General features: G+C 45.7%; 1 protein-coding gene across 1 annotated transcript in view; it reads left to right on the top strand.

Moving 5' to 3' along the window:
* The window catches only part of LOC138192449 (uncharacterized), a 33,716-nt gene extending 8,508 nt beyond the window's left edge, over positions 1-25,208 (top strand). Inside the window, exons 2-10 of the mRNA XM_069139846.1 lie at positions 1,213-1,278; positions 7,701-7,869; positions 10,398-10,856; positions 12,019-12,519; positions 16,699-16,845; positions 21,155-21,349; positions 23,422-23,498; positions 24,938-25,043; positions 25,150-25,208. Coding sequence (XP_068995947.1) covers positions 7,755-7,869; positions 10,398-10,856; positions 12,019-12,519; positions 16,699-16,845; positions 21,155-21,349; positions 23,422-23,498; positions 24,938-25,043; positions 25,150-25,208 — 1,659 coding nt within the window. The 5' untranslated portion in view covers positions 1,213-1,278; positions 7,701-7,754. The remainder of the gene's footprint in view (positions 1-1,212; positions 1,279-7,700; positions 7,870-10,397; positions 10,857-12,018; positions 12,520-16,698; positions 16,846-21,154; positions 21,350-23,421; positions 23,499-24,937; positions 25,044-25,149) is intronic.
* Positions 25,209-25,364: the final 156 nt, after the last annotated feature.

Genomic DNA, 25,364 nt, shown 5'->3' on the forward strand with positions numbered 1-25,364 from the left:
TTAATTTCTCTACGTTTTATCCCGCAGGCCGACCTCTCTCTCCACCCCCACCCCAGCCACTCCACCCTCGGCTGTCTGAAAATGTACTTGATTTCTCATTCAGCATAATTAGTGACAACAAGGTCAGTGGGCCAGAAGTACCCATCACTTGGAGACTGGTTGTGTGCCCCCCCCACACCCCGCCGCCGCCACCGCCGCCTCCCCGCCTCACCGTCGGTTCATTATTCGGCTGCAATTAAGGCTTCTATTAATGACGGAGAGCTTGGAAGGTATTTCCTGGCATAATGTGTTTAATCATACATGGTGTGCTTTGTTAAATACAAACAGGTACCGGGGGGCTAAATGAAGCCACTAGACAAAGGCGGTGAGATAGCCAGACCTGCCGCGGCCCTCCAGCCTCTGGTAGTGGCACTGAAGGGGGTTTGTTAGTCTGGCACAAGCTGGAGCTCCACATCAGTGCACTCCAAAGAGAAAAAAAAAAAAAAAGAAAGGAGGGACACACATCAAGCTCCATTGTCTTGCCGCCCTGCTCGCCCCCCTCTCGTCCCTTCGTCACCCACTCCGGTCTGGGGGTTACAGCCCCGTGAATGAAGGGGTGAGACCCTGGAGGATCTGTTCTCTGGATCCCCGGAGTGGACCGACTCTGGGGCTGACTCGGTGCTTCTGGGAGCTGCCAAGGGAGATGGATGAGCCGGCTGGTGATTGATGAGTTAACACCGTAGCCTCCCTGCTACCACAGGTCAACAACAACAAAACAAAAAAAACGACGCACCCTACAAAAAAATCCATAAGGCCGCCGTACTGTCCGGAGGAAGCGGCGTGTGTTTCAAAGAGAATGAGGAGCAGATGTTTCGGAAGCGGCTGAGTGGGAGAGCGGACTTCATCGTTGAGTCCTCAGCTTCTGCGGGAAGTCAAACCGCTGCAGCAGCAGCTTCAATAATTAAGACAGATGGGTTATTAATGCACTGGCGGGGGTTTAAATGTCTCCAGAGGGCCCTCTGATTGTGTGGCTTTATGTTTGTTTTGCCAGCCTTCAGTCATTGTCGTCAGCTTTGAGGGCCCGCGGAGCAGGAGATTGAGCCGCTGAAAACAACTCCACTCTTTTAATTGAGCAATCTCAAAAACCTGATAGATCTGTTTTTAAACGGGAACGTGTGCCTTCTTTCTGTAATCAATACGTTTATATCTGGCCTTCTTTTCTTTCTCTCACAGAGACCCATTTACGTGTCTTTTGTCAGCAAGGCCATCCTGTGGGACAGAGGACGCTGCCACTACACCGTGAGTGCCACAAACACCGTCTTAACCTCGTAGTAAAACACAAACTGATCAATAGGCTTTATGGAAGGACAAAGCTCTCCTTTCTTCTGTGAGGTGTGTGTGTGTGTGTGTGTGTGTGTGTGTGTGTGTGTGTGTGTGTGTGTGTGTGTGTGTGTGTGTGTGTGTGTGTGTGTGTGTTTGAGTGTTTCCAAGTTGGATTCGGCAAATCCTCGTACAGCCGCACGCTCAAAACTGGTCGTCTTAACCTGATGAGTGGGCGTGTCTTCGTGAGACGAGCAGAGACGACGCCCGAATACCAGTTATGGTTTGTGGGCGAGTTTCATCCACAGTAACGTGACAAGGGAGTAAAAAAAAAAAGAAGAAAAATAGTCCTGCTGTTTAGAAATCAGCAGGTGAAAATAATAAATGTTAATATCTATACAGTTGTCAGAAAAATCATCATTTTTTGTTTCTAGACAGTTTCATACTTCAGTACTTTTCTTTTAGATATTTTTTTGAAACTTTTTTATTAGTAGTACCAGTAGTAGTCCTAGTAATAGTAGTATCTGGGTCTTTCAGTATTTCATTCTCGTACTTTGTGCTATTTATTGTTTTTTGCGGTTGTTTTTATGTCTCCTATTTGCACCAGGCCCCATGTGACGTGAATGTTTATGTACCGACATGTGCAGCGTTGGAATGAGAAAAACTAAACCTCACATCACACACACAGAATATTTTTTACATCAGGTTTCATTTCATTTTCATGTTATCTTATCTTTTTTTTTTCCCACTATGGAGAGATGCAGACTGTCTCGTGCAACAGGTCCTAAATCTAAAACCTCTGAATACAAGAACATTTTTTTAACGTTTTCTTGAATCGCTCTTACAAATGACTTAAGAACAAATCCTTTCATATAAACGATTGGTTTCATTATGATCTGAAATTTCAGTCTCTTGTCAAAAATTGTCCATCACAGTTTCTAAGAGACGAAAGGTGACGTGTTTAAACGGCCTGTTTTGTCCGATCGGCAGTTTAAAATCAGTTTTCAAAGAGAAATGACAGAAAAGCAGCAAATCCTCATTGTGCGGATGGAAGAGAAGTGATCCAAGAGGACGAAACCTGCAAATTCATGATTCATTTCCTTCGATAAATGACTTCAGCTGTTATATTTATGACGGGACGTTGTCATTTCCAGATTTCCAAATTCAGATCGTCATATTCTCGCGTCTCCTCCAACAAGCGACACAAAAGACACAAACACACACTCCTCTTCTTCCTCTCTCTCCACCCACCTCTCCTCTCCCCTCCGCTGAAAGGAGTCTGCGAGTGGATGTGCCAGAATTAACAGTGGGGTTGCCATGGGGACAGCGGAGTTGTGTGGGCCTGGCTTCCTGTCTTGGCCTCTGGTTAAACAAACAAGTAAAGTCGGTATACAAAGAGGGCCCGCTGGTCCTTACAGCCTCATTTACATCCTCAACTGCCTGCGCCACTTCTGTCATTCAGCGAGTTCATCGGGCCCCGGCGTCGCCCGCCGCCACTTCTACTCCCGCTCCGGGCGATATCTAATAAATCCCCCCCACCCCCCCACCCCCGAGGCATTGTGATGGTAAAACTACTCCCGTCGTGCATGCGACACAACTTTTACAACGAGGGTGTCCAAAACAGACGGGCAGGCCGACGAGAGGCTGTTGACCCAGCGGCTTTATGCAGCGCCCGTACCGTCGCCCGGGACGACGCAGGGCAGAATGCACAGGTGCCCAAACAAGGCTCCAATTTAAACCTGAATATATGAGGGGGATTTTTAACATAAGCGGCTCGACACTGATTTCTGTTTCTTTTTAGAGGCCAGTTTATATATTTAGATGTTTTGTTAAATTGCGACAGTGAGTGGCGAAAATCCACCTTTCACTTTTGTTATGAATCTGAAAACCTGAGCAGCTGTTTTTAGCACATCTGGTTCTTGAAGTTGAATTATTTTTTTCCCCCCCGATAGAAATGTTGCACTTTTATGGCGTAATTCATCATGAAACTTCTGATTAAATAATCAGCACCAATGATTAAGAACTGCTAAGAAAATCTGTGGATCTTTGATTTTAAAAAGTCAAAGCTTCGATCCTGCGTACATAAAGACTTCGAGGTGCTTTGACTCCCAGGGTGCATTTGGGCCGAGAAACATCCAATTGCCGAGCTTAAAAATAAAATATACTATAAATATGACAATTTCTGTCAGTTTCATCCAGCTGTTTTTATATAAATGAGTGAAAACGATTCCAACAGTTATGCAAAATGGTCGTCGTCAGCTCAAATTATTACAATCAGGGGATTATGTCATAAATAGACAGGCTTAAAAGCACTGAAAATTCAGATCCATTAACTTTTTTTTTTCAATTAGCAGTTATTAATAATTTAACACTCAAATTCTGAAGTTGTTTGATCACATTTGATTGACTGGCAGCAAAAGCAGACGGCCGCTCACCTGTCTTCAGATTCAGACTGGTTCGTTCCTCAATGTGAACGAACCCAAACTTCTCCGGTACCTTCGGTTTGGTCGTGCTTCTTCAGGGACCTTCGTAGGCCCCCCGTGGGGCTGCGTGGGCCCCCGTAAAAGCGGGGTCATTGTCTAACCGTCGAAAAAGTAGAAAGTTGCTCTGAATGGTTAAGCTGCATCTGAGCCTGGCTTCTGACACGAGCTGATAATCAGATTTACTCCCCTGAATCTGCCGGACTCCACAAAGCGCCCCACTGTCGTTGTCATCGTGCCCCCCCTCCCCACCTCGCCACCATCCCAACTGCCCCCCTCCTCCTCCCCCACAGCAAAGCTAATTACGCCCCGCAGAAACACAAATCTCCATGATTTAAAAAGTCACTCTTTTTCATGGGGTTTAACCTTGTTAGGGCCTAAGCCTGGCTTTCTTGTGCATCAGCTCTGTGAAGAATTCTCTGTCCCTGCAGACGCTGGGACATAGACACACTTCTGTCTCCGCTCGCAGCCGCCCGGCTGTCAGAGGGTTCACTCTGAGCCACTGTAATTAAGTGTGTGTGTGTGTGTGTGTGTGTGTGTGTGTGTGTGTGTGTGTGTGTGTGTGTGTGTGTGTGTGTGTTTTAAGGAGCACACGCAAAGGCCGTCCTCTGCAGGCCATCTGGGACTCTGACTGACTAACTAATAGACTTCCTACATTCATGCAGCAGCGCTCCTTGTACGTCTCCATCAGGGAGCTGTTGACCACAAACAGGCCCGTAATGACATTAGCCGGCTCTGGCTGTGTGAGGACAGCGTGTGGGTTTTGCCTGACGCCAGGAGGTCAGCCCGTTTCCTGGGGGCCTGCGGGACCCCCTCCCCTCTCCCCGCGCCCCCAACCCCCCCCACCACCCCCCGGAGGAGCCCACGCCAGTGTTACGCGGGTGTCTGCCAGAAAACGTACAGTCCTACCTACTGTCACTGCCGGACGTGCCTCCCTCTGTGACATGTCACAGGAGACTTTAATCCGTTTCCCACCGACAGACTGTCAGTTTTAATGGTAATTCTGGATAATAAAACTTTATTCTTGGCTCCCTGTTGAATGCTGGATGGAAGCAGCGTTGTCAACAGACCGCATGCGACCGTTAAACCGCGCAAGAAACTTTGGTTGGCCCTCCTCCTCCGCGTCCAAGTTCATCTTAAATCCTGCATCCAGACCCCCCTGAGTTAAACCAGAACTTCATACGTCTCAGTTTGTGATAATCTCATGAAACATGACGTTAATTGGGAAGATAAGGGACAATATAAACCAAAATAATGAAAGTCTTAAAACTGTCACAGGGCCCCTCCTCGAGGCAGATCATTAGCTAGTAATGGAGGACCCCACCTTAGTTGTTGATGCAGAGATCCTGGGTCATTTCCCCATTTGCACTGATTGGTTAATCCAGCTTTGGCTGACAGACGCATACATTTATACATTTTCTGCATTGAGGTGGGTTTTTTTAATGAGTTTTTGAGTCAAAGAAACATGGGACATCAATTCTATAAAGTTTGGCCCCCGCTGTGACTCTGTTCAGAAAAAAGCGGGTATACATGACGCATGGATGGATGCTAAGTTCAAAAGAAGACTTTTGCTCCCTCACGGGCTTGAACTTCAGTCTCCTTATCGGTTTTTCTGTGACACTTTAACAAAGCGTCAGTATTTGACGCCGTGCGGATGAGAACAGCCGGGTGGTGACGTGATTTTGACGAGGTCAAGAATGAACCTTGACTCTCCACACACAAGCAGAAACATCCTTTCACATGAATCTGTTTCTGGCATCAGTAACTATAACTAATTGGCAAAATGTTAATGAATTATAAGGAGTCAAACTTACCTCATTTTCCATGTAACACAAAAACAAGCATCTGTTTTAGTGATTTTTTTTTTTCATTACAAATCATCCAATTATCCTCGTTGAAAGATAAAAAAAATTATACATTATGGCTCCTGTGGTGATTTTGATCCAGATGTGTAAAGATAAGTTGTTTTTTTGCACCTTTCAAATGCAGAGGAAATTCAAAGTGCTTTACATGAGGCAGAAATTTATCAAAATGATGTTAAAAACACCCAAAAATAGAAAAAAAAAAAAAGAAAAAAAAAAAAACATCAACTAAAACAGAATAAAATTAGAGTTTCACGGTGAAGTTTTGGCTGTGACATCATTCAGTTAAAGAAAAAGCAGGAAGTAGAGAAGGATGCAGCATTGATGTTGCGTGAACTCCTCTTTTCTCCTCCAGAGACGTGAGTGTGTGTGTGTGTGTGTGTGCGTGTGTGTGTGTGTGTGTGAAGCTGCGTCCTGCATGCGTGACCGTGTTCGCGTGTTTGGATGCATTGAAAACAGCTTCATGCGTGTTTTTTTTTTTGGTTTGTTTTTTTAACGGAGCAGACGGTCGTGCCCGGGCCTGCTCCCACTGAAGGTCACCTGTGTGTGATGACGGTCGAGCTTTCACAAAAAGCACCTCCTCGAGTCCCCCCGGTGTGTGTTTTTTTTTCCTCTGACGGGCCCGAGTGACGAAGGAGGCCGCAGGGGAGGAAGAGGAGCGTTTTCTACCCTCTTTACATCACAAGAATGCAAATCTTTAAAGCCTCCACATCTGAGAGGAGCGGACTCAGTGGAGGTGGTGCAGGGGATTTAAAAGCTGATCCTCCCTGTGTGAGTCACAGACAGTCACCCCCCCCCCCCCCACTCCTCCCCCCTTTCCTCACCCTCTGTCTGCAGCATTGTACTCACACAGATGTTGTACCTCTGCGTTTTTTTTGTCTGCTTGTCTTTATATAGTGCGATAAAAAAGGGACTGAGGAGCTGAACTTTGTTTTAAATGAAGCTTAAATCCAAGGTAAATAAAAAGCCCTGCTGACACGGGCCGTTTATTACGACTGTTTGCTCTCTGAAGGCCACAGAGTGACTCGATGAGTCCCCGAGGCTGCTCTTCACTGGTCGGCGTGCTGCACTCAGACTCCACATTTTCAATATTGACCAGCTTTTATCTCCCGTGTCTCCCTGCATGTGTACGCCAAAGAGTTTGATCACCCTCGAGGTCATTTTCTGCCTCCTCTCCTGTCAGGTTCAGGGGTGTTTGGAGGAGAAAGCCGCTGAGCTGTGCGCCGATCTCGTTTCTCGACACAAGGGGGCAGCGGTGGCACCATGCATCATTTGAATTCTCCTCCTCATTCAGCACCGCAGGGTTTCTCTCTGCCTTTTATTTTGTAGGAAGATGCAGAGGAAACGTTTCTCAGTGGGACTTTTATTTTGCATATTGAGGAGCTTATATGATGCATTTCAGTTGCAGCTGTAACTTTAATCTTTTTTTACTTTGTTTGCTGTTTACATTAATTGAACGCTACATTCAACAACATGGATACAATCTAATTAAGATTATTTTCAATCACATTTATTTTTTATCTTTAGCTCTTTATTTTATGTCTTGATTTATTAGAGAACATTTGATTTGAGAAAATATTACATTTATTTTAATGCAGCAGGTTAAGTCAGAGGAAAATTCTCATAATTTATTCAAATGTTTGTATATTTGTTTTTAAATCAAGTCTATTTTTTATTGTTAATTTTTTTATTAATCTTATATTCTTTTTTGCATTTTCTAATTGTCAGTTTTATATAAATAACATGAATTGTAATTGTGGAATTTTTCTGAGTAATTTTTGGATTTTTTATTATTTTTTATTAATCTGGTTTTTTTTCTTACTTGAATTTTTAAGGAATTTTTTTTTAATCTTATTTGACCAGATTTAATTAATTTTTTTATCATTATTTTTATATATTTTTTCTTTAGGTACTTTTACTTGGATCAGTTTTTATTAATTGAAAAAGGAAGAAGAACGTTTGATAATAAGACATCATTTATTATAATAAAAAATAGTTTGTCTCTCCGGCTCTGTCTTGCACCATATCTAAAAATATTCCCATTCGTTTTCTCTTGCAGGTCCACGACCGTCCGCATCCTTGTCCCTCTGTGTGTCCTCGCTTCCTGTCTCACATGAGAGCTCGTCCTGAGGACTTCCTGACCTCCAGGTCCAGACTGCAGCCACCGTCTGAGGGGAAGCTGCAGAAACCTCACAGTGTCGCTGCCCCACAGACCCGAACGCTGGAGGGTGAGTCTGATCAATAATATAATAATAATAATAACAAAAACACCTGCTGCTTTCACACCATTGCAGCCTCACCGGGGGGGGGGGCGACTCCTTCAACCTCACAGCTTGGCTCATTCACAACTCTCTCTCTCTCCTTTTTCTTCCTCTCCTGAGCACCCGGAGGCCACCGGGCTTGTCGTCGGCTCTTAATCTCTCTCTGCTGCTTGTGTTTGGTTATGTTCAAATCTCGCCTCTCCTCTGTGGCGAGGAAGTAGCCCACAGCGCCGCCCTCCTGGTGGTCATGAGGAGGGAGTGAAAGGCCCCGGTGCCGGCGGAGGGGAGGGTGGAGGGAGAACCGCTGCTCCTTTCAGAGCCCCGGCCTCTGATGTGAAGGCATTTCTCACCGGCGCACACCTCGGCTCCACAGCAGGGCACTGCTTTCAGCGTGTGTGTGTGTGTGTGTGTGTGTGTGTGTGTGTGTGTGTGTGTGTGTGTGTAGGAGAGGAGGGGTTGGAGAGAGGGGGGGGGGGTCATTTCTCAGCTCTGGGGTCTAATACTAATTATTCTACCATATGGTGTTCGGCTCCCTCACAATCGTCCTTCACCCTCCTCCCTGAAGAAAACGTGCTGCGCCCAACGCCACGGCTGTGCGCTCTGACACATGTCATTCACATGCACATCAGCACACACACACCACCTCATGTACACTGTGTGTGTGTGTGTGCGTGCGTGTGTGTACAACAGATGGGAATGGCGGGGCTTTGTAAAGAGGAGGCAGTGCAGAAATGTGCTCTCCAGCGCTCTCTTTATCCCCCCGTGCTGACTCCTCTTGGTGGCGGATCCCCAGGAAACAAGAGCAGATTGTCTGACACCCTCCACCCCAACACCACCACCACTACTACTACTACCACACACACACACACACACACACACACACACACACACACACACACACACACACACACACACACAGTGGTCAACAAAAAAAAAAAAAAAATAGGAGGAGAGGGAGGAAATGGGCGTCGCTGGGTGGATTTGAAAGTTGTGGAAGAGAATCTTAGAGTGGTGAAAGGAAATGTAGAGGAGAAAGGGAGATGATGGGAGGAAGAAGAAGAAACTGTTCATTAAATGTGACGCTGATTTGTGATCGTTGTGATTTGTTCAGAAAACAAATGCCCCGAAGAAATCCACAGTTTCAGCTTTTCAAATGCAAATAATCGGCGGATTTTGTCAGATTTTCACGTTTGGTGAAAACATTCGTAACTGTAAGACATCTCCAAAGCTCATTTTTCCCTCATTTTTATAGACATTTTATCGACTTGATAATTAATAAATAAACATTGACAGAGAGTTCCTTGATGAGAAGAATTGAGTTGCAGAAAATCAATGACCACTTAGATGTCATGAAAGCAGTCCAGTCCTTTTCTTTGGATGTCCAATCAGGTTTTACATCCAACTGATATTTAAAATACATAAAAAGTCTTCTGTTTTCTTCCAGTTTAATCAAATCTTCTACTTTATACAGCGTTAATAGGCTTCTGTGAAAAAAAATTGAGCTTTATTGAGGCTTTTGTCTCCAAGATGATTGAATTCAAAAAGAAAAACGTCTACTAACAAACTAATATAGTTTTCGTATTGTGAAGCTCCTCCATCTCAGTGAGCGTAACTGGAGGAAAGATTGATTCATTTTTAGTTTAATCTTTTAAAAAAAAAAAATTATTACAGATCACCGAGCTTCTTTCTGTCTCTGTCATCTTTTGGGTTGGAAACGTCATTCAAACTTTAAACAGGTGGAGAAAAGTTGTGATTTCTTATATATCTGCGTTATCGCAGGGGAAGTTTTAAGCTTTTTGTGGTGTATTGTGGACTGTTCAGTTTTTCTTAATGTTAAAATCAACCGATCTATTGAGCTTCTTTTCTTTTTCAGCTTTCATAAACAACTCGCGTGTCAAAACATGGAGAAACTTGTCGTCTCTCATTGTGGGTAGACTTTGTTTTTTAATAGCGTGGTCAGAAGCACACAGAGAGTGAGTCTCATTGTCAGAGACATCCTGCAGTGATGATGATCGTTATTCATCTTAAATAATCAACCCACCTCTGCTGGTGTCCTCCAAACACTTGTTACCACGAACAGTTCTTTGGGACGCCTGTGAGAGACCTCGCCGGTGAATACTGAAGCCTGTGTGTGTGTGTGTGTGTGTGTGTGTGTGTGTGTGTGTGTGTGTGTGTATGCGTGTGCGTGTGCTGCCCTCAGGTCTTGATTACCATTGTGAATATCGAGTTGGGAAACAGGCAGCTGCTCCAGCGGGGCGATTTTCTCGCTGCCTTTTGTTGGCAGGCCGACCCACTCAGCAGGGGAACAAGTGTTTACTTCGGGACGGGAGGAAAAGTGGGAACCAAAATGTCCCGAGCAGACGACCCCGCGCCGCGGTGACCTCTCAGGAATAGAAAAGCGGATCTGGACGTGTCCTGGAGTCAAACTCCTGATTTAAGGCAGTTTGATAGAAGCACTTTGATTGAGATGCATTTTGTTTTTGTCTGTACTGAAGGACACCTCCACCTCGGTCCCGACAGACGGACGGGTTTGGCAGCAGGAAGACGCTCTGCAGTCGTCGTCCCGTGTCTCCGGCTCCCTGCTGCTCCACCGCCCTCCACCCTGCATCCCGCACCGCCCCACCGCACCACCCCTCACTCTGACTCCGAGAGACGGCAACGCGAGTCGGACACCGTCCCAGCATCTCCCTCCTGCCTTCTTCCTCCTCCTCCTCCTCCTCCTCCTTCTCCTCCTCCTCCTCAGAAACAAGATAAAGCTTCCGAGGGGGATAAGGAGGACCAACCTGCCGCGGTGGAGCCGAGCCTCGGGCCTCCTGGGTCGACGCTCTCGGCGTCCCCGAGCTCCCTCTCTCTCGGGTCACTGTCAGATTTTAGTCGTCCACCTTCCAGCTTGTTCAGTCGGAGCACTGACCTCTCCAGCGGCAGGAGCAGCGTCCTGTGCGATCGAAGCATCGGTAAAACCTTCATAGTGTCAGTGAGCCTCCCTCGTACTCACCTCAGGACTTCAGCTAATGATTGTTTTTGTTATTTATTCATCCACAATTCAGTTTTTTTAATCTATAAAATGACAAAACAAGTTGCCAAATCTTAATTTGATATCTTCAAAAGCCCCAAATTCAAACATTTATTAACCTAATCATAATATGATCTAATATTTATGAAGAATATGTTCCATCTTTTGCTTCACAATAGATTTAAACAGTCATTTAAATTATGTTCTTGATTCATTTTCTCTTTCACTTCGTCGACTACTTGTTATTTAGCATTAATGTACAATGTTGTGGATTCAAATTGGTTGAATTTGTTAAGCAAGGAAGCTCCATAGTGTAGAAGTCTTTACAGCATGTTCAAAAACAACTTTTCATTTACTTATTATTGTAGTAAAATGAACAGTTTTGTTCTTTTCTCTGGTGATAACATGTCAGTGTTGAGCCTTCCTCACCAAATGTTGTCATGCAAATAATATTTCTAGTACGAGTCAAAATGTGACTCAGGCGCCTTCATAATTCCTCAATTTTAAGACTTTTAGATACATTTTTTTAATTATGTGTGTATTTTATGTAACACTCAGCACATCAGCTTCATCAGGCGGGTGTGGCTTGATCAGATTGGACTGAGAGGGGCATCTCCATGGCAACATAAGTGAACAACCATCGAGCAGTCATCCCACTCTGTTTCTGTGTATCGATCAGAATCACAATCTGAGTGACGTGACCTTTTTTCCAAAGCAGTCGAGCTCACAAAAACATAAACAACTTATTTTATATGAAATTAATGAATTTAACTGCTTCGTCGTGTGTCCACTTGGGTCAAATTTCCATCTGGCGTTTCAGCTCAAGAAGAGTCAGTTCCCAGGAAAAAAAAAAAAGAAAGAGAAAAATACATCTGTGGTTGCAGATAAATTTGTCCCGTGAAGTTCACGGGTCACAAAAATAAAAGTTGTTTTGATTTGTGAAACGTGTCAGAATTAACTGGAGAGAAAATAATCTCATTCTGCAAATCACAGTGAGCTGATATGATAAAAGTTTCGGCTCTCACTGTTGACTTCATGATTTCAGGTATCGAACAGTGTTTTGATAGAAAATTCCCCCCTAACTGTCTTCTGTCTTTTCACAGCAGATATCGGGGACTCAGATCCAGAGGGCAGCGTTTGTTTCTCTCCACCCCAACCTTCACCAGTGGAGCAGTCACCTCTGACTTCTCACCCTCCAGCAGCATCAAACCTCCATCAATCCTTCAACAACACCACCACCCCCACCTCAGCCTCCACCTCGCCGCTCTACGAGCCACCTTCAGGTCAAACTGAACCCCTCTCGCCTCGCCCAACGCCGGCCGTCCCTCTAAATTTAGACGGACCTCTGAGCAGCAGCCAAACCGCCGACGCGGCAGAAAATCTCCACCCAGAGAAACCCGTTGATTCTGGTATCGACCCGTCTTTGAATTCTCATCGAGGCGGCGCTACGCCGGCTTTTCCCTCCGCCACTTGGTCCTCCTGCCCGAGTCCACTTTGGACCGCTCGCCGCTCGGGGTCGGGAGCAAAGCTGACCCCTTCTCCTCCGGCGTCCCGGCTGGAGTCCCACCGCTGGCCCGTGCTGCCTCCCATCTCCCCCGTCAGAGGTGAGAAAACTATCTCTGCCGGCCACATATGGACCGTTCACAGCCTCCTCCTCCTCCTCCTACCCCGCTTTTTCTTTTATGGTCCCGAACATGGCTGGACATCCACCCGGAGACAAAGAGATTATAGGCCAGACAGAGAAATCAAAAGCTGGCCCTCCACGGTGAGGCGTTCAGATGCTCCTGCCCCCATCGGCACGTCGTGAAAGCCTCGCTGTCGGCCTGTTTTTTCCCCACCTTCTCCTCCTCCTCCTCCTCCTCCTCCTCCTCCTCACGCCACATAATAAATAACGCAGAAAGCTTTTCTTTTTCCTCTAAATCAGCGATAGAAAAGGAGGGCTTTTGTTGAAAAGCTGGTACCGTTTGATTCCCTGTTCAAAGGCGCGAGGCCCCAACAATAGGAGCCAGGGTCCCTACCTCGTGTGCCCTGCCTCTCAGCCTCGGTCCCCCCCCCCCCCCCCCCAATGCCTTTACTATTCTCCGGGGCTCTGAGAGGGAGACGTGTAGCCGATGGTCATAAATCCACACCGACCGCCGCTCGCTGATGGCAGAACACTGCTGAGGACGGCCACAATAGAATACCTCCGTGGCTTTCCTGCGGCCACTAATTTACCGTTCCCAATGGGGATAAAGGACGGGGCCACTGACATCTGACTTCTCCAGGAACTTTATGAAAGAAAGCAAACAATGTGGAAATTGTGTAGGGATTTTCTCCTTTCCATCAGAGACATCTACTGTTCTCTGTGTGGCGCCGTGCTGCGTCGGGCAGAGGGGGCGGTGGGGGGTGGAGGGGGCGGGGCCTCTGCGCTGTATCGGAGCACGCTGTTCTCTTCACGGCAGACACAGAGCGAGTGTCACCGCTTCATTTATTTCCCCCCACAGATGGAGGCAATTCAAGTTCAATGTGGCCTCAGCGTGGCAGCGTGCAAAGCCTCAAAGATAATTCCAGTTTGTCACAGCCGCGGTCTCGACTTTTTTGCAGGTTTAGACGTCGTTTCCATCAGTTATGATGCGCACTGCTTCTCATTCAAAACAAAAACAGCCGGTGGACGGGTTGGAAACAAGGCAACAGTTTGGTCAGATGATCTAAATCTCGTTATTTGGAGGTAGACTCGATGTTTTCGGTCCTACAACTACTTGAAGACACAGTTGAGCCCCCACAGCTGGTCTATAATCTGTGATACATTTTCACAAACAGACAACTTTGCTCGGTTTTCCTTCCAAACACCGTTAACCTGCCCGTGTTTGTAGGCATTTTGAGAAATCCTTACACAGCCGAGGCAACGAAAAATCTCCTCTTCTTCTTTAGTTGAGTGAGGAGATGCAGGACAAGGTCATCATCATCATCATCATCGCTGGATGATGTTGAATCCAATATTTCTGTTAAGAAGGACCTGAAACGAATCTATCCAAACCCCTTTTTTTTAACAACCGTTGCAAAATTTGCCTCGCTGTCAAACAAAATATTCGCAGTCGGGTATTAGGTCAGGTTAGGTAGGTATTTTGTTTTTGCATACGAAAACGTACAGATCTGTCACTCAAACCAACCTCGCCCAGATTATAGTTCACGTGTCACCGCTACCTGAAGCCTCCCACAACATACTCACATTCCCATGTGTGCATTGTTGCATGTTTTTAGTCATCCAAAGAGTTTCAGACTTCTGCAGTTTCATATTACCTTCAGAGGAAATAATATGTCCCCCAACTTTTACACACTTAAATCACATTTGGAAAAAGGACTTCCGTGCTGCCAGATGGGCTTAGAAAACCTGTGAACTTTTTCAGTCTGCGCCTGCAAAACCTGTGATATCGCTGCTAAAAATAAAGTTGTTGTGAACTGGAATTAAATTATTATTTTTTTTTAAAGTTTTGTAGAGAGATTCTTGGTGTTCAAGTGAGAAAACTGGCCTCTGTGGATGAGTTGGTTCGTATCCGGAGCAGCAAATCAGGCGTTTTAACCCCAGTGTGGTCCTGAATATGGCACCAGGGACTCTCCTTGTCTCACTCAGCCCTTTATGACCCCCAACATGGTTTTTCTCAGATCCCCACCGGTCCACAGAGTGACCCCGAGCTGACCTGTTTTGAGCAACATGTCCAGAGTTTAACTGTCCCCGACAATGAAGCGGGGCCACTGTCCCGGCCCGGCCTGGCCTCTCCGCTCGGAGGGCCGTTCAGCCTGGCGCTGTGACCGGGAAAGGAGGGCCACAGGCACACAGAGGAGGCGTTTGTCCTCCTCCGGCTCTGTCAAATCAAAACCGCTGACCCCCACCCCCGGCCCCCACCGCCCCACCCCTCCACCGCCACCGCCACCCTTAACCTCCCCGAAAAACTCGCCCTGACTCACTACGGCCCTCGTCGGCTGAGAATGACAGCTGAGTTGACAGCAGCAATATGCTTTGAAGTGTCAAGTCAAGTCCTTCCATTGTCCCGCGTGAGTAGAGCGCCGAGCCGCTCAAGTGCACAATAGTGCAGCGGTGCGCGCGCCGCGTTGTTCACACACTTGACTTGCGTGAGGGTGGCTTCATGTGTACATTTATACCCGTCCATGTGGGCCGACCCGAAGGAGCTGAGTTTGCCTTTTTCCCTTTTTTTTTAGAGCCTCTGTATATATTATCCTTTTGTCCGGGCCAAGCTGTTCTGCATTTCTAATGTGAGAAAAGCCCCCGACAAGCCTCTTTCAGGGCGACGACAAAACCCACCACCCAGTGAAACTGTTTCACTCGCTTAATCCTCTGATTTCTGAACCACGCGAAGTGAAACACTTTTGTTTTGACGGTCTGAGAGCAGATACGTAATTAGTCTGACAGTTTGTACCGTCTGTGGTAATGAGGGCTTAAGGGCAGATTGTCTTGCCCTGTGTTTATTGAAGGTGAGATGAGACTGCTTTGGCCCCCCCAGGCCTAACTCTAACGGCATCTCTGCTCCTCACCCGGTGGGGGCTCACTCACGGACGTCCTGGGTTTTGTGCTTTGGAGTTGTCCACTTGTCGGTGCAACGCCCCGAAGGGACGGGCTTTAACCAAGCCGACGACAACATCCAGCCAAGATAGAAGAGGCTGATAGTTGAATCAGAATATGTCCTGCAGGAGTTTTTGTTGTCTTTAGCTGGAGGTTTCAGTGATTCTCTTGTCAGTTATCCATCAAAACTCCTTTTCAAAATATAACAGTTCACTCACAATTTTATGATTTATTACTGTTATTGTTGTATCTCTTTTTTTTTTCCAGCAATGAATTAAAAAAAGTCTGCCAAACATGTATGAAAGAAATGACCCAACTAACCAGTACTTTACAAAACACTGTACACATACTGTATATTAATACTGTGATACTGTTGTTCTGATTCTTAAAATAAGCACACAAAAAAAATCCGGTTATCTCTTTAAAGGAATAGTTTAACGTTTTGGGAAAACTTTCTGATAGATGAGATAATGACACCACACTAATATCTGCATATATATATATATATATATGTAAATGCCTAATTTGCGACTGCCCTTAACTGCAAAAATATTTTATCTGCAGAAGATAGTGGCAAAACTTTCTATAATATAAGTTTAACACGTACCCTTATTATTTTTTTTTTGTCAAATACTGTAGTTTCCATTATAAACTTTTGCTTATAGTTTTGGAAAAGAGCCTAAATAAGATGTTTGTTTTGTGTTTCATGTGGTAACTGTATGAAGCTACCACTAGGAAGCTATCTTAATTTAGCATAAAGACTGATTGTGGTGTGAACCAGCTGACCTGGCTCTGTCCAGTGTGCCTCGAAGAACCTCTAAAGCTCATTAAGTTACACATTACATCTAATTTGTTAAATTTGCACAAAATAACTGGTGTAAAAACATTATAATCTTATGGGCTAGTTAAGCTATCTGTTTCTGGGCCACAGCTATTTAGCTTACTAAGAAAATCAAGGCCTCTTATCTTTTTAAACAGTCTATTTGTTTTGGTATGAACAAACATTTAAGGATCGTAACATCAGATAACACGATGTTCCCGATGCAGTCGTCTCATTTAGCGCTCACATTTTTCTTTGTCGTTATCACGCACTTCTTTACTGTGTCCTGCAGTATTATTTTCTAATTCAGCATCCCACTGTGCCCACGTGTATCATTAAAAATACATTTAGTCCTCATCATCATTATCGATATCATCATAAAACACCCACTCTGTGCCGTTGCAGGACGCTCAGCGGCATCCCCCCGCTCCGAGCTCAGCTGCACTCGCTCTCGTATGTTTGATGAACTGGAGGCCATCGCCCCGCTGTCAGCTTCCTCTCGGTCTCTGGACACGCCGGCAGACTCTTCGGGCTGCCCGTCACCCGACACAGGTAACGACACAGGTAACGACACAGGTAACGCTCGCACAACATCACGAGCAGCAACGTAACACTTTTCAATCAAGTTGCCATTTCTAGCCATGCGAGTTGTGCGGTGTTGCTCAGGTCCACCAGACTAAAATATCTCGTATTTGACGTACTGCCATGGATTTTGGCACGGGGATTCGTGGTCCCCAGACGATATACCCTACTCACTTTGGTAGTCCCCCGACATTTCTTCTAGCAACACCATGAGGTTGAAATTTGATTCATTTTGGTGAAATGTCTTAAGAAAATATTCAACCGATTGCCTTTTGAAATTTGGTACGTACATTCATAATCCCCAGAAGATATATCCTACTGACTTTAGTAATCCTCTGACTTTTCTGATAGCATCATCGTGAGGTTGATATAGATTTTGATAGTGCCTCGAATTTTTGTGCAGACATTCATGGTCCTCAGATGATCTACCCCTCAGATTTACGTAACAGCCTGACTTCTCTTTTTGGTCAAATGTCTCAAAAGATATTTAACGGATTCACATAATTTTTGGCACAGACATTCATGGTCCCTACATGATACACCCTGCTTACTCTGGTCATCCTCTGCCTTTTCGTCTTGCGCCAACCTGAGGTGATATTTTGAGGTTTTTAAGTTAAATAGCCCAGCACCTGAAATATTTTATTTACAATATAAAATGGGGGAAAGTAATAAAATTCTCACATTTGAGGGTCTGAACTTCGTTAAACCCTAATTTATAACAAATTCATCATTATGTCATTGTATTCTACTCGTGTTCTTTGAATTCACGTTGTTTTGCAGTTCACAGGTTATCAGTGTTTGGAAATTCAGCCCGACTTTATCCCAGCTTTCTCTGTCATCATATTGTGACAGAAGGACAAAAGTCCATATGTGATTAAAAATCCTAAAAAGTCACGTTTGTTTATTGTTGCATTTCTGCGTGGCTCCCAGTAATGTCTCAATTAGACATGCTCTCCTTCCTCTGTGACGTCTGCCTTGTTACAGACACAGATTGGCTTATCTGAGCACTCACTGTGTCAGGTCTTTGTATCGGCCCAACAAAAGGCGTAGTAAATGTGATGTGTGTGTGCATGCCTGCGTTAGATAGCATGTGTGTGTCCTGCAGTCGGTCCAGTGAGCTGCAGAAAGAGACATTAGCCAATGAAGACTTCCTCCACCTCCCTCATAGCCCGCTAATCCCTGACAAGGTGTTTAACCTGCTTGCTTGACCCGAACCTCTGTCTGACCCCGGCGACCTTTGCCCCGAGGATGTGGAAGGATCAGGGCGGCCGCTGCCACGGCAACCGGAGTGATAAAATGAGGCCAGAAGCTCTGCCAAATGTGAGCTAATGCTTCAGACTGATTTTTATCAGAGACGGACATGAAGCACAATTTACATTTGTATAGGATGTGGCTGATTTAAAGCTTCACTGAGCAGGATGTCTGCAGAAAACACAGATGTATTTTAATACTAAATCTCAAAGCGGCAGAACTTTGAAAGCAGGATTTCATCTCCAAATACGTGGTGTTAAAACCTGCAAGGCATTGAAAATAAATTAATGCAAACACAAAGTACATGAATTAAGCTTCCAAAAAAAAAAAAAAAAAAAAAAAGGCCTAAATGAACAAAAAGGACTCAAGGACAATGAGATACAGTTGTGGTGCTCCGCTTCACACAGAGGATGAGGAGGGTACTCATCAAGTTTTAAAAAAACAAAACAAGTTTTAAACACAAAAGACACCAATAACTGAAAAAGACCTTCTGTTTACTGCACCTGCACAATTAGGAACACCAAACAGAAGAGCTCAAATTTGTTAAATTGAGAACTTCAGACTTGACTAACTTCATACTTGACTTTCCAAAGACTTGATTTGACTTTCTAGATTTCTTCTCACCAAAAGTTGAGTCACGTTTTGACTTCGCAAAAACCCGTAACGATATAAAACGTGGGTGTTTTTTTTGGCTCATCTCCTTTCTGTCACTGTCCAATAAAAGTATGAAATTACCCCCAAAAGATAAGTTAAAAAGCCCAAAATAAACTCTACAATATTAAAAAATTTGGCCAGTGCGGGGTGAGGACTTGATCTTAGCTACTGTATAAAACAAACTATTTTAACACCGTTGAGTAAATTATTAGTCAATAAGGTGTTTAATTAGAAAATTGGTCAGCGGCCATTTTGATAATTGATTAAACATTTCATTTCTTTTAGGTGACATCTCAGGATCTAATTTCCAAATCTGAGGATTTTCTTCTTTTTTTTTCAGTTAAAAATCATCATAAACTGAACATCTTTAGATTTTGGACTGTTAGTTGGCACAAACAAGCTAATTTCTCACATTTCACCAACTTTACAATTGACTGATGAAGTCACAATTAAAACCACAACAAAGATAATTGCTAACTCCGCTTTAAAGTATAACCTGAAAAATGTGCATTTGTCTCGGGACACGTGAAGTTCACTGATGTTGCACTCTGTGATTTCTGGATATGTCACTCACAGGAAACACTATTATAAACTATGGGAAGGAGTGTGTGTCTGCGTGAGCCTCCGCGGGTGGTAACTCGTGTGTCCGACACCTTAAATCGCAGGATTAGTCATTTGTTATTTGCCACCGTGTGTTTGCTGAGTGTCCCTCAATCTCGCGGCTACTTCTGTTTAATGACGGACTAATAACCCGGCCTAACTGAAAGTGTGTCCCGCCACGTTATGTCACACCCGCAGTTATCCCAGGGATTTCCTCTCAACGACTCCTTCATTTATCAGCGGAGGCAACAGTTCCTTTTTTCCCACCTGAGGGATTACTTTACCCGTTTGATCTGCCAACTGAAAACACCTCGCAGAAGAGCGTGTGTGTGTGTGTGTGTGTGTGTGTGTGTGTGTGTGTGTGTGTGTGTGTGTGCGTGCGTGCGTGCGTGTGTGTGTGCGTGTGAGAGAGACCGGACATATTGCATAACCCAATCAAGACAAACTGAAATGTAGAGGTTTTCTGCGGCTCTGAGATATTGTTGGTGAAACTCTGTGTGTGTGCGTGCATGCGTGTGTGCGTGTGTGTGTGTGTGTGCGTGTGTGTGTGTGTGTGTGTGTGTAACGTAGCAGGGATACTCGCAGTCGACCGTATTGTGTGAAATCCCCTCGGATAGGAATGGCAGCTCCACACCCAGCCAGCGTGGGCCGGGGATTTGCATGGGCAATGAGCCACACTGTCACTGATCCACTTTTAATTGGGTGTGACGGTGAGAACTTTGGAGCCGGGAAGGGGAGGGGTGGAGGGGGGGGGGGTGTCTCTGAGGTGGAGGGTTTGGAGTTGCGTAATTTCATAATCCAGTTCAACAAATCATTCTGGCCAGTTCTGCGTTATTATTTCTCAAAGGTCAGCAGTTGAGACATGTTTTCATCTGTTATTATATTAAAGATATTTGAATCTCTTTGGATGATATTATACTTTTTCAATTATTCTATTTTTGAGCGCACATTTAGGTTGGACGTCATTCCAATGAGGCTTTGTTTTTGTTTAATGGCAGTGTTGGTTGGTCCAGACTGAAATATCTCGACACCTTTCGGATGGATTGTCATGAAATTTGTTGAAGACATTCGTGGTCGTCAGAGGATGGATCCTAATGATTTTTGTGATACCTGAGCACTCGGCTTGTTCTCATTCCCAGGGCGTCAAATAACGCCGTTTTGTCTCAGCCGTTGGCGTCGGAGATACACGTGAGGTGTCTTTTCTCTTCGTTACCTTGACGAGATTCTTCTGAGAAGGTCATGTGACAAAAAATGTCTCTGCACTTAACCCCCCCCCCTTCCCCCGGAATAACACTACAATTAGTATATTTTTAAAAAAAAAATCTTTCATTTACACACTCATATTCTGTTATTTTCCAGGTCTGAATTTTTCCGTTGATAAATTTCTTCATGTCAAATATTCATATTCTATTTTTCTTTCACGTTTCTCTTTTCTCGGCCCCCGACAGACTAAGTTTAATTCAGGGGAGTTTTAAAGGTTTATTACTTTGGTCAATTTTTTTTTCCTAAAAAACAGTAAAACCTGGTTTTAAAATGAAAAAATGATTTTAATCACATTTTTTGTTGTTAAAGAAAAATGTTTATACCTGAATATGTCAGAGGAAATCCCTTGTTTGTCTGCTTGTTGTTTGTAGCTGTATTGGAGGACCAAATCAGATGTCTGTTCAGTCCATCTGTGCAAAACTGACCTGTCTGACAGAACGTCGCGATGTGCAGCGCTGCAGGATATTTTCTAGTAAACAGACTTTGTTGTCGTCCCCCCCCCCCCCCGCAGAGCTGTCTCCTGGCCTCGCAGCGCTGACGGTGGGCTGCGACTCGGGGAATCTGGGCTCCCTGTCCCGGGTCCAGCTGCTCCTCCTGGACCGACCGGCGCCCGAGAACCTGCCGAGTCCGCCCTGTCTGGAGGAGGAGTTCTTCCCGGAGCAGGACTGGTCCGATCTGCAGTACGATCCGGGACTGACGTCAGCAGGTAGAGCTTCTCAGGAGAGGCAAAGGAAATCTATCAATGGATTCACTTTTTAAAGTAAAATCTATGATTTTGTTTTTGTTTTGTCTGGAGAAAATGAATCAAAAACTTAAATCAAAACATTTCAATGATAAAAATGATCGTTTCACACTGAAAGGATGTCAAGAATCCTCAAATGTTATTAGTGGAAGTGATGTTTGTGGGAATTTGAAGGAACGCAGCATAGAAATAATTTAATACCAGGATTAAATATAATGCAGAACATCCAGATACACTTTATGTAACGAGCGCTCTTTTTAAGCCCAAAGAGGAAGTTCAGACTTAAAAAAAAAAAAAAAAAAAAAACGTTGAGTCAGCAGTTTGACTCAGTGATTTATGACTGTCAGTGCGAAGCCTCCATTCCTTGTGATCTTGTAGTGAGTGTGTAGTTAACTGCTTCTTGTGACTGACGAGGAATCTCAGTCAAACAAAACAAAGCCTTCTGACAGTTTGAACAAGATCGTTTGATAAGATAAAAAAAAAAAACGTTGTTTCAATAACAGGGGGTGGTCAGACAGGTGTTCAGTTGCAAGGAGAAAAAAAAACAAAAAAAACGTGACACTGAGCGTAAAAGCGATGCCTTTATGGCGTCGAGCGACTCCTTCTTTTAACGAGCTGTGGTACCGGCTCCTCGTCGGACTGCAGGGGCGCCCCATGCGAGCTCTTAACTGCTTCCCATAATCCCCTCCTCCCCCCACCTCCCCACCGAAGGTGTGGCCGCTCAGAGGAGTGGTTTACGGGCATATCAGGATGTGCCGTGTTAACAAAGATCAAACCGCTACGGTGGATCATTAACTGGGAAAGTCCGACTGAGATAGCCGGAGACCCTCGGAACCGAGCGCTCATAACGGGGGGGATAAGAAACTTGGAGGAGTGTGTGAGGAAAACTCAATTAGTCTCGCGGGCCGGTGTTTATAGTCTGATAACGCGGGCGATAAGCACAGTTTAAAGGCTCAGTTCAAAGAAACATCCCTCAGTGAATATCAGTGGCGCGATGCCCTTGCAGAGACGTTTCTATTTTTGTGTCCAGGTTTTGACATACGTACTTATAAGTAATACTTTGGCCTTTATGTGGCCGTTTTCATTTGAACCACTTCATGCGTGCCTCTAAATCAAAGCCCACCAGTAGAAAGTCCCGTCTCCACCCCCCATTCAACTCCACCAGCAAAAGGTTTAGAGACGAAAACAAAAGTTTTAGCTTCGGGGACCGAACTGTCCAGTTTCACAAGCAAAGTTCTGAACTCTGTGACTAAAACTAAAACTGGTGAGCGTAAATGTGTTTGCAACGCAAATAATTATATTCTCAGGTCAAAATTCAGGGCAATCTTTTTTTAAATTTCACTTTATTAATCCCCGAGGGGAAATTTCTTCGCTACAGCAGGGGGGCTCTCAGGGGGGAGCTGCTGCAGCAGCAGGCTGCCACTAGCGCGGCGCCAGGTAACCTGACCTGAGGTGCATGTTTTTGGATGATGGGAGGAAGCCGGAGAACCCGGAGAGAACCCACGCAAGCACAGGGAGAACGTGCAAACTCCGCACAGAAAGGCCCAGGACCGGATTCGCACCCGGAACCTTTTTGCTGTGAGGCGACAGTGCTAACCACTGCACCACCGTGCCGCCCAATCTGCATAATAAAGACACCAAAATACCTTCATACATGAGCAGATATCAACCGAGGTGAATGGGAAAATGTATTCTTTATAACACGGACTGACCCTTGTTTTCGGTATTCGTGCATCTACGTTTACAAAAAGACCAAGTCTTCTGGAAGCTCGTCTTTCCTCCCTCTGTGTCTCCAGAACAATGTTTGCACCTGGCACGCTCCTGCAGACAGGTGCTCCTCCGGGGTTTTGTTGCTCCATTTTCTGCCGTTATTTGCTCAGAGATTAAGAGCCATAATTGGAACTAGTACATGGCATTACTCATATCTGAGCACGCACACACACACGCATGCCTCGCAGCACAACTGCAGACACACTTCCTCTCCCTTCTTGCTCGACGCCGTGCTCAGTGTGCATCCCCCCCCCCCCGTGTGTCAGGTGGTTCGAGGCCTCTCACAGCCGGCGGCGACTCTGAAAGGTGTGACTCCGCGGGGGAAGTCCAGGAGAACAAATCGGTGAGTGCCGCTGCCCCTGGTCAAACCGCTTTTCACTCTCTGCCCCCCCCCCTCCCTCCTCCTCCTCCGTTCATCTGTCAGATTTCCCCTTCGAAAGCAGGACTTGCGGCTCGTTGTGAGCAAACACTGGACCTTCAGGAATCAACTCCGATCCACACAAAGACCTCCTTTTACCGCGTTGAACCGGCGTGCATTAATAACTGTCATTCCAGTAAGACGAGCCAAATTGTTGTTGATAATTGAGACACAATATAACAGAGGACACGCGGCGTGCAGCAGGTGTGTGGTTAATCAGTCACGGGCTGCAGGAGGGGTGGTGGTGGGGGGGGGGAGGGGGGGGGGCTGTATGGCAGGCTTTTACACAAGCTCATTGCTCTGTCGTGGAGGTGGGGGGGGGAGGGAGGGGGGGTGGACGCACGTACGGCTAAACGACCGACACGGTGGGATTCTTTTGGAGGATGCACCAGCACCAGGATCAGACAGGGGCTGAGGGGGTGAAGGGTCACGGGAGTGAGAGGGGGGGGGGGAGGGTGTAGGGGGGTAAACAGGGCCCTCGCATGCTGGGTTGCAGGGGAATGGATGCAGGTGCTCCACGTGATCTACGATTAATCTCCCCCTTTATGACGGATGAGAGAGAGAATGAAACCCTGAAAAGCATGAATGAGACTCATAAGCCCCCCTAAACCCCCCCCCGCCCCCCTTTATATACCCCCCTCCCCCCCAAGCAATTATGCCCCGACCACAATGAGGAGCTGGAGTGCTCGGAGCAGGATTCATACGAACCGTTTGCATAATTCAACTCGCTGAACTGCACCACACTGGATTATTTATGGAGCGAAGAGAAAGCAGTGGTATGTTCGGAGGTTGTAAAGTGGGCGGAGCCTCGATATTCCTCAACGACCAAACACGGGGTCTCCTGGGAGACTTAACAAAACCACCAGCAACTTTAACAGGATTCTCTAGAATAAACAAACCTGGACGGGGTAGTTTGTACATGTTTAAAGGGATATTTATGTGCTTTTTGTTTTCCGTTTTTGAAACCCACCTTCCAACAGGTCTCGGATCAGTCAATCGGGAGGCGTGTGTGTGTGTGTGTGTGTGTGTGTGTGTGCGCGTGTGTGTGCGTGTGCGTGTGCGTGTGTGTGTGTGTGTGTCCACATGCTTATTGTGAGTTTTAGCCGATATATCCTTAGTTTTACAAAGTTTTCAAATTAAAAGAGAAGTCTCAAGGTGGCCTTGGCGTTAGGAAGAAAACCACAACTCTTATTTTGATACTCCGCTATCGATTAAACGAAACGTGATCAGTAAAACGACAGAAATGCCCCGAAATGTCTTTCTAGATTCTCGTGTTTCTTGCACTTCCTGTTATAACATTTTCTTGATATTTGAGAAATAACTCCTTTGTGTGAACACTTTCCTCGTCTTCTCCTTCCCTGCAGGATCGGTCCGAAGGAGGTTCTGGATCGCCATCTTCATGGCTCATAGACCCGAGTCCGTCGTTCGACGTGTTCGGATCCTCTGCTTCTCCCTGCCAGTCCGACCGCGGTAAGACATCCTCTTCGAATCTGCCCGGAGAACATGTTTTTTTTTCTTCTGTGACCTGCCGCTGTGACATGCCACCTCCGTGTTAAAACCGGCGCTCTCTTTTAAGAGCCGGCGACAACAATACTTAATCAATACGAGAGCCCCATCTTCGCCATTAGCGTGTGATCCGGTAAAAGCCCACTCAGTCCCCGTCGGCTCTGCTTTATTACGGAGCCATTGTCTCCTCGCTGTCAGCGCTGTGTTTGGCGTTCCCTTTCGCCTCCGGTACACTTAAGCCCGCTAATCCTCGCCGGGGGCCAGCTGGCCCGCAGTATCGCCTTC

The sequence above is a fragment of the Embiotoca jacksoni genome, unplaced genomic scaffold, assembly GCF_022577435.1.
Source record: "Embiotoca jacksoni isolate LCO1_2020_lvr unplaced genomic scaffold, fEmbJac1.0.p SCAF_86, whole genome shotgun sequence".
In the NCBI taxonomy this organism is placed as follows: domain Eukaryota; kingdom Metazoa; phylum Chordata; class Actinopteri; family Embiotocidae; genus Embiotoca; species Embiotoca jacksoni.